We start from the raw sequence: 15,084 nt of genomic DNA, 5'->3' as shown, positions 1-15,084 counted from the left end.
AAGTACTAGAAAATTAATTATTATTGAATAATTATTAGTGACGTCCACTGAACTGAGCAAGAATATTACAGATACTCTTCTCTATTTTCAGATTCATCATCTAATCCATACACCATCTCATAAAATTAAGTGTGCTGGGCAATTATATGTAAATTATGTTTGAGATCAAGTTAGAAAATTTTATTCTCTCAAAGAACCTGTGCTGCTCAGTAACTGAGAAGAGTCAGGAATATGTATCTATCTCAGCTTCCTACTGTTGAGAAAACAGCTGTCTGGAAACCTTACAAATAGCTGAACACTTTTGAAGTACTGATAGGAATAGAAGAAACAAGAACACCTTGAGTGCAGTTCATGTACCTTGGTTTAGGTAGTGTGAGAAGATATGGGTACTGCCCATATTAACCATTCCTAGACATACCTTAAGGCACTGCATATTTTTCTTATTATTAACACCAAAACTCCTGAAGCTAAATGAAAACTACCTAGATCATACGTTAAGTGAGCATGAAGTTAGTAAAAGAAATGCTACACATTCCAAGCCAAAGTTATTAATGTAGCTTCATTTATATTATGCTGTCATACTTTTAGTCTTTATCAGTCAACATTGTAGATTATTTCAGATACATTTGGAAATCTGTGAAAACAGAACAGAAGCACTCTTTAGCTACTGTTTGAATAGGTGTCATATGCAGTATTCTTTGTCAAACTTCAGTGATAAAATATTTGAGTAAATACATCTACAGACTTAACTGCATTCTTAAAATAATGGGATAAATCCACACTAATTTCAAATTTATACCCAATATTATATAAGCTGTATAAAATGTCACATATGATTATTGCTGGAAAGGCAAACCAGAGGAGTAATTAACACAGTTGAGAGTTCATATCCCTAGAAGTAAGAAAACAGAAAGTAAAATTCATTTCCCATATGTTTCTGCATCAAATCAGGCCTCACGGGGCTACACGATGTATTTAAATTAGACAATAAAAATCAGCACATAATTATGCAAGTCTTAGAAGTAACTGGCTTGGATCCTTGCAAATTCTCCAGAAAGTGTTCTAAAAGTGTGAATCACCTCAAATATTACATTGTTGTCAGTTCAGACAAATGATGCTTATATAAACAAGCTCCGTATTTATAGTGCAACCATTTAATATAATTACATCATCAGGTAATTAGAATGTGCAATTATGTAAGTCTCACCTTCTCCCGCTGCTAATGAATGAATTTCTAAGTATCAGGGAAAGATTTATCTTTATTAGTGACATTTGATCCAATTGTTTCTGAACATGCAAAGAAAAAGAAACACCTAAAAATGTGAGAACTGAACTGAGGAGTTTATTTTTTTCATTGTCTGGTGACAGAATTCTTCATCAAAACATTGCTTTATAACTATTGCCTAGAAATAGTAGGTTGAAACGGAGTTATAACATTTCAGCACTCATAATGGCTTTTTTTCACATTATACGAGTCCATGCAACTTCATAAAGAACAAGATAGAAACTGCAGATGTAACTCCATATATCATATTTATGCGGAACTTCTGTGAACTCCATAAACCTAAGTATTCAAACTTTATTCCAAAAGACCTGGGAGACAGTGATCTTTAATCAGAAATTACCTTTCTGTTTTACTTCCTAGGATCTAGATCCAGCCTTACACGAGAAAAAAAAAAAAATCTGACTTCATGTGGAAAACAAACTGTTAATTGGAAAAATGTAACTGTAGCTGAAAGCAGTTAAAGTCTTTCCTGTGCTAGGGCAGGGCTTGAGGAAGACACCTGCTGGGAAGCTGTTTAGATACAGATATAGGTATCTCTTTATAGACATACTTCCAAAGCCATTAGTTAGGATGCAAAAAATTCTTCCTTACATAATTCTTCTGCAATGGTCATCATGCTATTATCTCTGCTACTTTGGGCCAAATTCTTTTTCTCCTAATTACTTATTTCTTCTCTAATATAAATGATGTTTCAGGTTTCCTGGTTCTCCTTTTGATTGAACGAGTTACCAAGTTTTTACAATGCGACTAATGATATGGACCACTGTGTTACGATTATTGCCAATATTGTCCTTCCTAACGAATCAAATTAATTTACTCATTATCACAGCTGAGCATTCTCAGATTATTCTCAGATTTTTTTTTTGTCATTCAATTTTTTATTTTTATTTTTTTTAATTAAAAGTTTTACATAAGAAACATAGCATATTTGACTTGGCTAACTGTAGGACAGTTCATGAACATGGATGTAGCTTTTTAGTGACAGTCAGCCTTAGTGCCAGAGACAGATCAGGGACACATTTAACTTGCTAGCATATTTGTAGCCATAGTACCTACTAATTTATTCTCCCATACTTTGTTTCCAACTTTTACTGCTATTGTCCATTCATTTTGTATGACACTCATCATCAGAAAAAAAAATAATGAATCAGTTGCTAATGAAGAAGCTAAAGTTTATGGAAGTTTGTGTTTTCTTCTGCACATATGTCCCCCTCCACTAATGTTGAGTTTCTACAAAAGCATCATTTATCATTTGAGAACAATGCCAAGTCTCCAGAAAAAGCTGCAGTCACCACATAATGTTCATACATTGTATTACTGGGTAAACAAAAACACTACACATTTCACATCATTTACACTTTCCGGCACTTAAAGCATTTGCTGTTATTGAAGTCCCTATTCCAGTAAAAAAAAAAAAAAAAAAAAAAAAAAAATGATGCTCTGATCACTAAGAACACACATTAGTGAAAAGATGCATCCTTTTAAATTAGCTGTAGTTAATCACTATGTTTCAAATAAGTGATAATTTAATGAAAGGGAAGAAGATGCAGATCTTCAATGGCCACTTTACTGTAGCTCTTGAAAAATTACAAGAAAAAATTGTCTTTCCCAATAATGATTTCTAAACAAAGCAGTATTCAGCAGTATTCTGTTTACTTAGACAGAACTCTCCTTATTCCAGTATGAAAAAAAAAAAGGAGCTTTCCTGCTACTTGAGAAAGGGGGTGGGGGAGGGGGAAGAGGACACCTCTTCCAGCTTTTAGAAAGATAGCAATCAGACTCCATTCAGGAGAAGGGCACTGAAAATCCACTTCTGCTTGTGAATTATAAGATTTCTTCTGGAGGCTTAAAAATGGCATAAAGAGGCTGACAGAAACAGTGATATGCAGATAGCCCATGAAGACAAGCAAGTCTGTTCACACAGAGGCATATCATCATGCAGATGCAAATAAGAAACAAATAAAAATTAAAAAAAAATCCACTATCAAAATATTTGGTTCTATAATCACCAAAAGTCCATAATTTTTGTGCTACTGCTGGACAGGTATGTGTAAATCTTTTGGAAGCAAAAGACAGCAAAACCACTGCTTTTTTGCCTCAACATACCAATGTTTCTTTTAAAATATAAAAATATTTTTTCTTATACAGCTAAGATTAGTGAATAGAATGAGGTTTGCTCTTTGGAAATTCAATTGCAAGTATGGGTTAATTTTTACCCTTCCTACCTAAAATGATATTTAGGTACCAAAAACCTGGAAAGAAGAATTTAAAATTTAATCTCACATCTCAATTTAAGTGCATAAAAAAATCTTTAGGAAAAAAAAAAAAAAAGGTTTACAGTTCAAAGCAATTGTTTACATGGTGGATTTTTAAGTACTTTGTTATTTATTCATGGGGAAAAGGACTTGTCCCCATTTATTTTTCTGTTTGTCTACAGTTGTGAATGATTCTTATGTGGAAATTGAAAACAAAACAAAACAAAGATACTAGTTGGAAAGATAAGTAGGTCTGCAAAGCTCCGTTAAATTTAAGAAAGATGCTTTTGACCTAATTTTTTAAGAATCTCTATTTTGACAGATAACGCATTTTTCAATGATCACGTAAAAAAAAATCACAGACAAACCTTCTGCAAATACCTGATAATTCGATTGTTTAAATGCTAGTACCAAAAAACAACCTAATCTACAGAATATTAAAAAAAAATGGCCAGTATTGAAGATTAACTGTTCAGCAGAGAACTATCTTCTGCACAAATCTGCGTTCCAGGTTCACACCAACAAGCAGTCAGAAATACACGGAGACTTAAGGTGTATTAGCGTAAAATGCAATTAGTATAAAGAAATCTCACTATTAAAAATGTGGTTCAGATTTTGCTTCTATTCAATGCCACAACTATAGATTTTAGACTCCACCATAATGGAATTTAGCAGCAGTTCAGTAATATAATCAGAACTATGGATTAATACAGTAGCGCCAAAAAAAATTAGTAGTATAATATTATATATATATATATATTACATACTCTACATAATCACTTACAAGTATGATTTTTCAAATGATGTTTTTCATAAATAAAGAATAGAGCCTTCAGTGACAGGAATTTCTAGTTTTGAATTCAATGTCAACATAAAAATCATCTACTGTCAAGGAGTTCTGTATGAAGGGGCCCTGCCTTCCAACTAGCCAGCCAACCTCATATTTAAGACATCTAAGAACTCATGCAGACATACACACATTCCTCTCAATAATAATGAGGATGGCACAAGGAAAGTATAACAACATATTTTAATAGCACCATCTCAACTGGTTATTCTTTCTTCTCCGGATTCTCCAGAACACCAAATGCAAACAACATTCTCTCTCTTTTTCTTTTTAAAGATTTTTGGTTTTCAGAGGAATCAACTGCCTGAAAACTGTCCAGCCATTTGCTATGATTTTTTAATCATTATTTCTTTTTATTATTGTCAACAAGCTCTGTTGCAATAATCAGCCAAACACCAGATTAACATTTTTCACATATTTGAAAGTAATGAAGGAAAACTAATTCAGTTAAGCTACAGAGAGTAAACCAGACAATTTATATAACCTCTCTAAATATCAGAACTGAATAATAAACACTCGTCCCTGTCAAGTGCTCAATTCTAGACTGTAACATGGCAGAGTAATTCATTTTTATGTGATAAAAAACAACAACAACAAAAACTAAAAGCCCATTTCAGCAAAGTTTCCTTTCTGTTCATTTTTGAAGCAAGACCCCATTTCAGATGTAATATATGCTGAAAAATGTCAGACGGAATCACAGTGTAACTCACCTTAGATATCTACAACAATTGCCACAAAAACACTTAAGGGTTAGTAGTAGAATCAGTTCTTTTCCAAAACAATTTCAGTTTTGTGGAGTAGCTACATACTGGGGGGGGAGAAATACCACTTTGGATAACTGACATGCCTCTGAACAGAAGCACTTGACTTACCTGCCACTGTTTCATGAGCTCCCGAACTGTTTTGGCATCCTCTAGTATCTTTTCTTTGTGTGTTGCATCCTGCAGGACATTAGCAGTTGTTTCAGCTTCTGTAAGCCATGCAAGGAACTTTTCAAGATCCAGGTAGAATACTTGCAACATCAGTAGGGCTGATTCCAATGCAGCTTCACGCTCACTAACCCTGTGCAAGTACAAAGAGTCAAATGCAGCACTCACAGGAATAAAACAAATCTTAATCATTAAATCACAATATAACAAAGACACTCCATGTATTTTTCACATACCAATCAAGGTAAGAATTTGCAGATAGGTTAGCTACAATGATACAACTTGCATTGTATGTTTGGCAAGTGGGGTTCTTTTTTAAATTAAAAAAAGAGTCTTTCCTCCTGAGAAGAGAAACTAAAAATCAAGGAAACAAATCAATAGCTGCTTAATTGTTTGAAAGAACTATACCTGAAAAATACACAATAAAAAAAATCAGAAATAATTCCCTACTGTTTTTATCAAAGATTATTTACTTATTTGTCATTAAGAGTACTGTGGGAAAATCTGTTTATTTTTAGAAAGCACAAAATAGGTCCTGGACCCTAATTAGCATTATAAATTTAATTGTTAGTTTTGATGACTTGAAGACTGTTGAAATTGCACTGAAAATGAGCTACTGTTTTTTCATTTAAAAAAAAAAAAATCATAGAATGGTTTAGGTTGGAAGGGACCTTAAAGAGCATCTAGTTCCAACCCCCCAAATATGAATGAGATATAAATTACAAGTTCTCTGTCAGTTACGTGATAAAAGACAGTTTTTAAGTACAAAGACTATATTACTGTATTATCCTTGGGGAAGAGCTAAATCATAAATTGGGAAAGAACCTTAAAGGCCCAAGCAATCCTGGTGCTGAAAAAAAAAAAACCTTGAAGTGTATTTGTGTTGTATCAGCATTCATGTGCAGTGTAGGTGCTCTATATGTACTCACCAAATTTTTACATGAAACTTGAGCTAAATATAGATTTAGAGAAGTGAACAGGTAAGTATGACATAGCGTTCACTACCACAAACTTATCAAGGCTACTTAGCTGTTGTACTACATGCAGTAATTGTTCAGTACGATGAATGATTAAATTTTGAAGCTCAGAAAATACCTAGTAAAAATACCTAGTGAAATACCTAGTAAAGTTATCTAATAATTTACATTAGTTCAAGTGGAATGAATGCGATCTGATACACACCAAACTTTTTACTCTACAAACATATGGTGATCTGGCTATCTGCACATATAATCATAGAATCATACAATGGTTTGACTTGGAAGGGACCTTAAAGATCATCTAATCATCTAATCATCATCTAATTAGATGATCTAAAGATCATCTAATTCCAATGCATGAGCAGGGACATCTTCCACCAAAACAGGTTGCTCAAAGCCCATCCAACCTAGCCTGAAAGACTCCCAGGAATGGGGCAACCACAACTTCTCCCTCATCCTGCTGGCCACACTTCTTTGATGCAGCCCAGGATACGGTTGGCTTTCTGGGCTGCAAGCGCACAGTGTCAGCTCATGTTGAGCTTCTCATCAGCCAACACTCCAGGTCCTTCTCTCCTGCTCTCAATCTGTTTTCTGCCCAGCCTGTATTTGTGCTTGGGATTGCGCCATGCCAGATGCAGGACCTCGTACTTGGTCTTGTTGAACCTCATGAGGTTCACATGGGCCCACCTCTCAAGCCTGTCCAAGTTCCAAGTCCCTCTGGATGGCATCCCCTCCCTCCAGTGTGTCAGTCTTACCACACAGCTCGGTGTCATCCGCAGACTTGCTGAGGGTTCACTCAATCCCACTGCAGATGCCAACAACAAAGATGCTAAACAGTGCCAGTCCCAATACTGACCCCCGATGAACACCACTCATTACTGATCTCCACTTGGACATTGAACCGTTGACTGCAACTCTTTGAGTACAACAATCCAGCCAATTCTTTACCTGCTGAGCGGTCCATTCATCAAATCCATGTCTCTCCATTTTCGAGACAAAGATATTATGTGGGACAGCAGTGTCAAATGCTTTGCACAAGTCCAGGTAGATAACGTCAGTTGCTCTTCCCCTAATTACCAATGCTGTAACCCTGTTGTAGAAAGCCACCAGATTTGTGCCCTAAGTGAAGCCATGTTGGCTGTCACCAATCATTTCCTTATTTTCCACATGCCTTAGCATAGTTTCCAGGAGGAAACCTCCATGATCTTGCCTGGCACAAAGGTGAGACTGACTGGCCTCTATTCTTCCCTGGGTCTCCCTTTTTCCCCTTTTTAAAAATGGGGGTTATGTTTCTCCTCTTCCAGGCAGGGGGAAATTCACCGGATTGACATCACTTCTCAAACATTATGGTTAGTGGCTTAGCAACTACATCTGCCAGTTCCCTCAGGACCCATGGATTTGTGCACCTTTAGGTTCCTTAGCTGGTCTCAAACCTGATCTCCTACAGTGGGTGGTTCATCATCCTCCCAGTCCCTGCTTCTGCCTTCTGGGGCTTGGGCTATGTGGCTAGATAGATTTACTGTGTGGTTTTATAGTTAGACAGAGACTAAGATACTAGAGTTTATCAGATATAAAATTTCTAATTTATCATAATTAAATAATGGTAATTGATCATAACTTTATCAGATGAGGCCAAGAAATTTCTAAGTACTAATCTGTGTTTCAAATCCTGTTTGCTGTCCTAAGAGGTTGTACCCCCTGAGAAGTAATGAAATCATCCTAAAGCCTAATGTATTAGCTGATGTAAGAAAATAAACAAACAAAAGACAAAATTTACCACGTTACTAAGAGCATGTTTTTCTGACAAGCATATATGTAAGTTGCAACAGAAAATGGTAGGAACAGAAAAATTCAGGCAGAGTACAGGAGAGTACAATCGCTTCATTTCATTAAAACAAACAACCCTCCCTAAGGTTTCTCACAACAGCTACCATATTTCTGTCATATTTTTCATCCTTCAGCATCTCACTTTTCCCAAACATCTTGTGAGAAAAGTAATTTATTCTTGGATTCTTTTATTTTTTTATTTTTTGGTTCAAAAACTGAGAAAGCTATTGAATGTCTCACATCAAGCTACAAAGTCGTACACTGATTCTTCAAAAGTTGAAACATTGACTGGACTTTGATCTCAGATTCACCTGCCCCCACTACAAGAATTGTCTACATGAGAAGTGTTTTCCAGCCTGCTACAGTCACCTGTATTAGAACGTGTCCCCAGGGGCTGAATGAGAAACAGTCAGCTTTAGAATAGTGAAAGGTATCTCTTTCCCAACTTTATTGTCCATGGACTTAGAGCAGGCTTGTGGTTAGGACACTGTTCACATGTAAAACAACTGCAATAAAAAAAGTCTACTGTTCTTTTATTTAGCTAAAAAATAATTTCATAGATATCGTAGCTATCTATACTAGCAATATACATTAAATCAGCATAAACACAGAAAGAAAAAAAAAAACAGAAAAAGAAAATCTACCTGGAAAATGCTGTTTTGAGTTATCTATTTATCATTTTTAGTTCAAAAATTGCATCCCATTTATTTTATAGAATTTGGAAACGGAGTAAACATACATAAAGCAAAAATATTTTATCCAGTTCTTCAGAGCACAATTCTATTTTAAGATATGCCTTACAGTGTTATGCTAATTAAATTTGCAGTGTGCAACATAATAGATAATATCTGTGCCCAAAAGCCTTTGCAGAATTGGGCAAAACACTTTCTTAACACTCAGTTCTTCAAAATATTAAAGGCACATTTTTCAACTACTATCAGCCTGAAATCCTGTAAATACACGGCAATTACACAATGTGAAATAAAAAAAAAAGCTTAGGTTTATTTGTGTATATTGTTAATTTTAAACATGTATCCTGAGAAGTAGGATCCAGAGCTACTTTCATCCACTTGTATATACAAGTAAGAACACAAACACAGATATGAAAATTATGTTGAAAGTGAGAGCCATTAGAAGCATTGCTCAAAATCAGAGTTTATCTTTTATAGAAAAATCATGACTAGATGAAAAATATTACATAATATTTTATTGATATGGGTAAAGAAAAAGGTTTTCATTAGCAAGAATCTTCTGACACTTCTATTCTATGATGCACAGAAATCTTATAGCAAATAATTCTTTCAGCCTACAAAAATGTGTTCCTTATTTATAAACGTACTAATACACCTAACAGAAAATATCTAGTACTTTGCATTTTGACTTTTGCAACATCTAGCATGCAACAAACATTTAACTACATTGACAACCCTATAGCATATCAATAAGCTTCACTCTAATTGTCTTTCTAATTACTTCAAAATTATGAGGTTAAAATATAGAAAAGGAGGTCTGAAAACGACGAGTAAAGCTGAGTATCAAATCCATAATGTGATGATTTGCACAAAATTATAGTGGAGACAAAAGTCATAGAATCATAAAGGTTGGAAAAGACCTCCAAAATCATCTGGTCCAACCATCCCCCTACTACGAATGTCACCCACTAAACCATGTCCCTAAGTACCACGTCCAACCTTTCCTTAAACACCCCCAGGGATGGTGACTCCACCATCTCCCTGGGCAACCTGTTCCAATACATATATTGAACAAGAAATTATTGCACAAAAACAAAACACAAATGTTTTCTTTTTAGCCTGTATCATCAAAGCATATTTAATTTCATAGTGAGCGCAAGCTGTATGAAAAGAACATGGAATCACATAATCATCTAAAGTAAGCATGAAAAATTTTTCACTGTAAATGAAACCCTGCATAGTATAAACACTACAAAATGCTGCTGAAATACTGTAAAATAATCATAACAATAATGATTTTTAACCAAATGAACCTTCCTTTCTCTATTCTATATAAAAATATCAAATTCCTGGAAGAAATACTGAAGGTGGGATTCACCTTATTTGCATCTAGACACTCAAAAGATAAGCAACTACATTCCCTCTGCAAAACAGAGGGAAGTATTTCTGGAATTTAATTCAGCCTCCTCCCTGTCTGTCTGTACAGATCTGTTGAACTATATTCAAGGTCAATTTTTGTTCTCTTGACTACAGTGGTAGGTTACAAGACTAACTTACATTAGAGGTCTAAATTTTACACAATTAAAAGTATGTGAGATGATCCCCAACCTAGTCTGGGGACCAATTTTCAGGCACTAGTGACATCAGTGGCAGAGGACTGAGCAACTCTGGTTGTCATATGAGTTTTTTACAGGACAGAAGTTACGGTGCTCTTGTAAGAATGTGTTAGCTGAAGGCTTCAAGTTGAGTGGAAGATGAGGACATGGCAGAGGAAGTGAGTCACACAAAGTGCGTAAGCATGAACATTTATATTCACAGGAAGAGGTTAACAAGGGTTTAGAAAAAAATACCACCCTCTACTGCAAGAAACTGCTGTGATTCTGAGAACTTTTAAAGCTCATACTTTGAAACATAGCTGTTTACAAATGTCTGGGAAGATAAACAGGTAAAAATGAAGTTATCTGAAGTCTGTGTGATCTTTAAGTTTGTAAGCAAGCTACAGTACTTTCAACTACAGTCAGCATCTGTACTGTGATATACTTACAAACAAATATATACAGCAAAATAAAAAAAATAAAAACTGAACCTCTTGTTATGGAATCTAAAAAGAGGAAAAAGTGCTGAGGTATGGGAATTATGGTGTCATTTAAATATACTGGAAGAGGTCTTCATTCAACAGTTCTAAATGCCATCCAACACAGGGAATACAGCGTTTGGAAGAAGCTCCATGACTGTGGATAATCAAGATTTTTCTTCAGCTGTAGTATTTGCTACATAACTTGGAATTAATCACTCACACTTTTAGGATATCTGTTTGTCTATTTGAAGTTGTAACACTTACCCACATCTCAAGACACATCGCAAGTGTCAGCACTTAATGTTCTGTAATGCTTAGACGAAAGAAATCATAGTAAGTACAGAGCATTATGCCAATGTACACTACACTATGTACTAATACAGAATACATATAGAAATATTTTGAAGAAGAGTGAGCACAGAAAATATTTACAATGGACTAACAGAAATGTAATGTTCCACAAGGTGATAAAATGGAGAAATACAGCATAACTCAGCCTTCAATAGATTGCTAAATCACACTTCCACCTGTAGGCTGTGGTGATTTACTCTTGTCACATAGAGATGTAAAATAAAATGACCTGAACTATTGGCTGGAAAAGCATCAATAAAAGGTTTACTTCTACACTTCATGTGCCTCTCTGTAGAACTGTATTTTCTCCTTTTTGACATTACTATTCTACACAATTAAAGAAAAAATGTGTTACCTGAATTTTCCTTTTCCAGGGCCAACTATCACTAGACAGTTTGAACTACACGCATCTTCCTACTAATGCTGGAAGCAGTTTACACTTTTTCATGAGATCATATCACTTCTGCTGGTGTGACAAAGGAACAAATGCAAAGCTTTATGGGAACATTTAATTTTTATTACTAAATGGATTTAAGCTCTTACTTGTAATGCTTCTTTAACTGCCTTAATTTGGACTGATAAAGAAGCTATCATAGAGGCAGGATAATTTAGTCTCTGGTAGAATGGAAACAGGAAGAGGTGTCACTCATGAAGAGAACATGACTAATAATTTTCCATTCAAAAATTTAACATGGAATTCTAAAATAGACCTTCCTATTAAAATAAAATAAACAAAAAAACCTCCTGAAAATTTTTGAAATGAAAATTCAAAACAAACCATACAAATTTATTTTAGGATTGCTGCTTAGAGGAATTTTCTTCCAGAATCTAGGGATTTATATTCTATAGTGCCAGCTAATGCTATTGCATGTTAATAGGTGATTGATTTCCAAATTAACTTTGGAGTGGCTGATAAACATCGAGCACAGAAAGCTATGCTGAGACAGCATTCTAAGTACTGCTTCAATGCAGTTTTCTGGATCTCAACCAGCTTGCCACCTCATTCAGGGACTCAGAGCATCTTTCCAATAATGCTTTTGCATAAATGTTCCTTTTAGTTCAACCATCCTGACAGATGTTACTGTTTTTCCTTAGGAAAGTTTTTTCTTTCCTATAACATATATGTGGATCTGATAAACTCCCAGCCAGCCCTGAACTTGTGTAGGATTTGCTGCTCACCTGGGTGAATATAAATCTATGGGGCCTGAAGGAATTCATCCCAGGGTACTCAGAGAGCTGCTGATGTCATCAGGAGACCTCTCAATTATTTTACAATGGTCTTGGGAATCTGGAGAGGTCCCAGTCAACTGAAAGCTGCATGGCAAACTTTGTTCCGATTTTCAAGAAGGGTATGAAAACAAACCCTTAGTTACAGACTGTCAGTCTCAAAGCAGTATCTGGTAAAGTTGTGGAGAAGATTATTCTGGGAGTTATTGTAAAACACCTAAAGGACAATGTTGTCATTGGTCATAGCCAGCATGGGCTCATAAGGGGAAGGTCCTGCTTAATGAACTTAATTTCATTTTACAACAAGGCTACCCATCTAGTTGATCACAGGAAGCCAGTTAATGTAATCTTTTTGGATTCCAGTAAAGTTTTCGATACAGTTTCTCACAGTATCTTTCTGGACAAAATGTCCAGTATACAGCTAGATAAATACATAATACAATGGGTGAACAATTGGCTGACAGGTCAGGCTCTAAGAATTACAGTAATAGCATAGTTATAGTTTGGGGCTGGTGGCCAGTCACTAGCAGGGTTCCCCAGGGCTCTATTTTTGGGCCAGATCTCTTTAATGTTTTCATAAATGACTTGGATGCAGGACTTGAAAGTATACTGAGTATGTTCACAGATTACACTAAATTGGGAGGAACTGTTGACTCTCTTGAGTGTAGAGAGGCCTTGCAGAGAGATCTTGACAAATTAGAGGTCTGGGCAATCACTAACAATATGAAGTTTAACAAGAGCAAGTGCCAGATTCTGTACCTGGGAAGTGACAACCCTGAGCAAACGTACAGACAGGGGGATGAGAGGCTAAAGAGCAATTCCTGAATGGAAAAGAAATCTGGGGATTTTGGTCAATGGCAAGTTCAATATGAATCAACAGCGTGCCTTGGCAGCCAGGAGGGCCAACCATATCCTGGGATGCATCAAGCACAGCCTTGCTAGCCCATCAAAGGAAGTGACTGTCCCACTCAGCTCTATGCTGGTACAGCCTCACCTTGAATACCATGTGTGGCCTTGGGTGCTACAAGATAAGAAGGACATAAAACTATTAGAGAAGACTCCAAAGGAGGGCTATGAAGACAGTGAAGGGTCTAGAGGTCAAGATGTATCATGAGTGGCTGAGGTCACTTCACTTGTTCAGCCTGGAGAAGAGGAGGCTGAGGGTAGGCCTCATGGCATCCTGCAGCTCCGTCACAATGGGAACAGAGGGACTGATCTCTTCTTTCTGGTGACAGTGACAGAACCTGAGGGAATGGCATGGAGCTGTGACAGGGGATCTTCAGGCTGGATGTTAGGAAAAGGTTCATCACCAAGAGATCGGAAGGGCACTGGAACAGGCTCCCCAGGGAAGTGGTCACTGCACCAAGCCTGACAGAATTCAAGAATTGCTTGGACAACGCTCTCAGAGGTCTCCCCAGAGCCTTCTCTTCTTCAGACTGAACAACCCCAACTCCCTCAGTCTGTTTCCATAGAAAAATGCTCCAGCCCTTTGATCATTTTTGTGACCCTCCTCTGGACTTGTTCTAATACTACCATGTTGCTCGTGCTGGGGGCCCCAGAACATTATTGGGAAAATCTTTGAACAAACAAGAAAAAAATGCTTTTGTTGTGGCCAAGAAGAAAGCTCAGGCACCATTTTGCTGACTCAGCCATTTGAAAAGGATTCCCACCAGTGACAGGGTACTCTTCCTATACATGCCTATTCTCTTTTTTTTTTTTTTTTTTTCTTTTTTGATAAAGTAAAAGTGATCTACCGATCTACTGGCTGAATGCTGACTCTCAGAGTCTTTAGGGCAAACTCTGCTGTGGCTGCACTACCCATATGGACTAGGTAATAATAACCAGTAAAATTATTTTAAATTCCAGGTATAATTTTGCATACAGAGAGATTAACGGCAACAGCTGCTGCAAAATAGACAGACAGTTCTCTGTAGATTCTCTTTATTTCTAGGGGTTAAAAAAAACACAACAATGCAACCTTCCACCCACTTCCAATTTCAGCTCAGACATCTTGGAATGGACTCAATGGTGCTCTTAGCATGTGTTGTGGTTTAGCCCGGCTGGCAGCTAAACACCACACAGCCATTCGCTCACCCTCCCCCCTCCCTCTCTGGGATGGGGGAGAGAAACGGGAAAGTGAAGCCTGTGAGTTGAGATAAAGACAGTTTATTAAGACAGGAAAATAATAACAACAACAATAATAATAATAATAGTATTTATAATAATGTGTACGAAACAAGTGATGTACAATGCAATTGCTCACCACCCATTGACTGATGCCCAGCCTATCCCCGAGCAGCCGCCCCCCCCTCCACCCCGGCTAGCCACCCCTATATATTGTTCAGCATGACGTCAGATGGTATGGAATACCCCTTTGGCCAGTTTGGGTCAGCTGTCCTGGGTCTGTCCCCTCCCAGCTCCTGCTGCATCCCTAGCCTGCTCGCTAGCAGGACAGAGCGAGAAGCTGAAAAGTCCTTGGCTTGGTGTAAGCACTGCTCTACAACAATTAAAACATCAGCATGTTATCAGCGCTCTTCTCATCCTAATCCAGAACATAGCACCCTACCAGCTACTAGGAGGAAAATTAACTCTGTCCTACCTGAAACCAGGACAG

The 15,084-nt window shown here is 36.7% G+C and overlaps 1 protein-coding gene across 19 annotated transcripts in view; it reads right to left on the bottom strand.

The window, feature by feature from the left end:
- DMD (dystrophin) overlaps positions 1-15,084 on the bottom strand; it is a 1,063,969-nt gene that overhangs the window by 239,406 nt on the left and 809,479 nt on the right. For all 19 annotated transcript variants that reach the window (XM_040530986.1, XM_040530983.1, XM_040530994.1 and 16 more), the window contains one exon: positions 5,260-5,449. In XM_040530986.1, coding sequence (XP_040386920.1) covers positions 5,260-5,449 — 190 coding nt within the window. The remainder of the gene's footprint in view (positions 1-5,259; positions 5,450-15,084) is intronic.

This window comes from Cygnus olor, chromosome 1 (genome assembly GCF_009769625.2).
Source record: "Cygnus olor isolate bCygOlo1 chromosome 1, bCygOlo1.pri.v2, whole genome shotgun sequence".
Lineage (NCBI taxonomy): Eukaryota > Metazoa > Chordata > Aves > Anseriformes > Anatidae > Cygnus > Cygnus olor.
The sequence above is the reverse complement of the archived record's forward strand: the minus strand, read 5'-3'. Positions and strand labels throughout refer to the sequence as shown.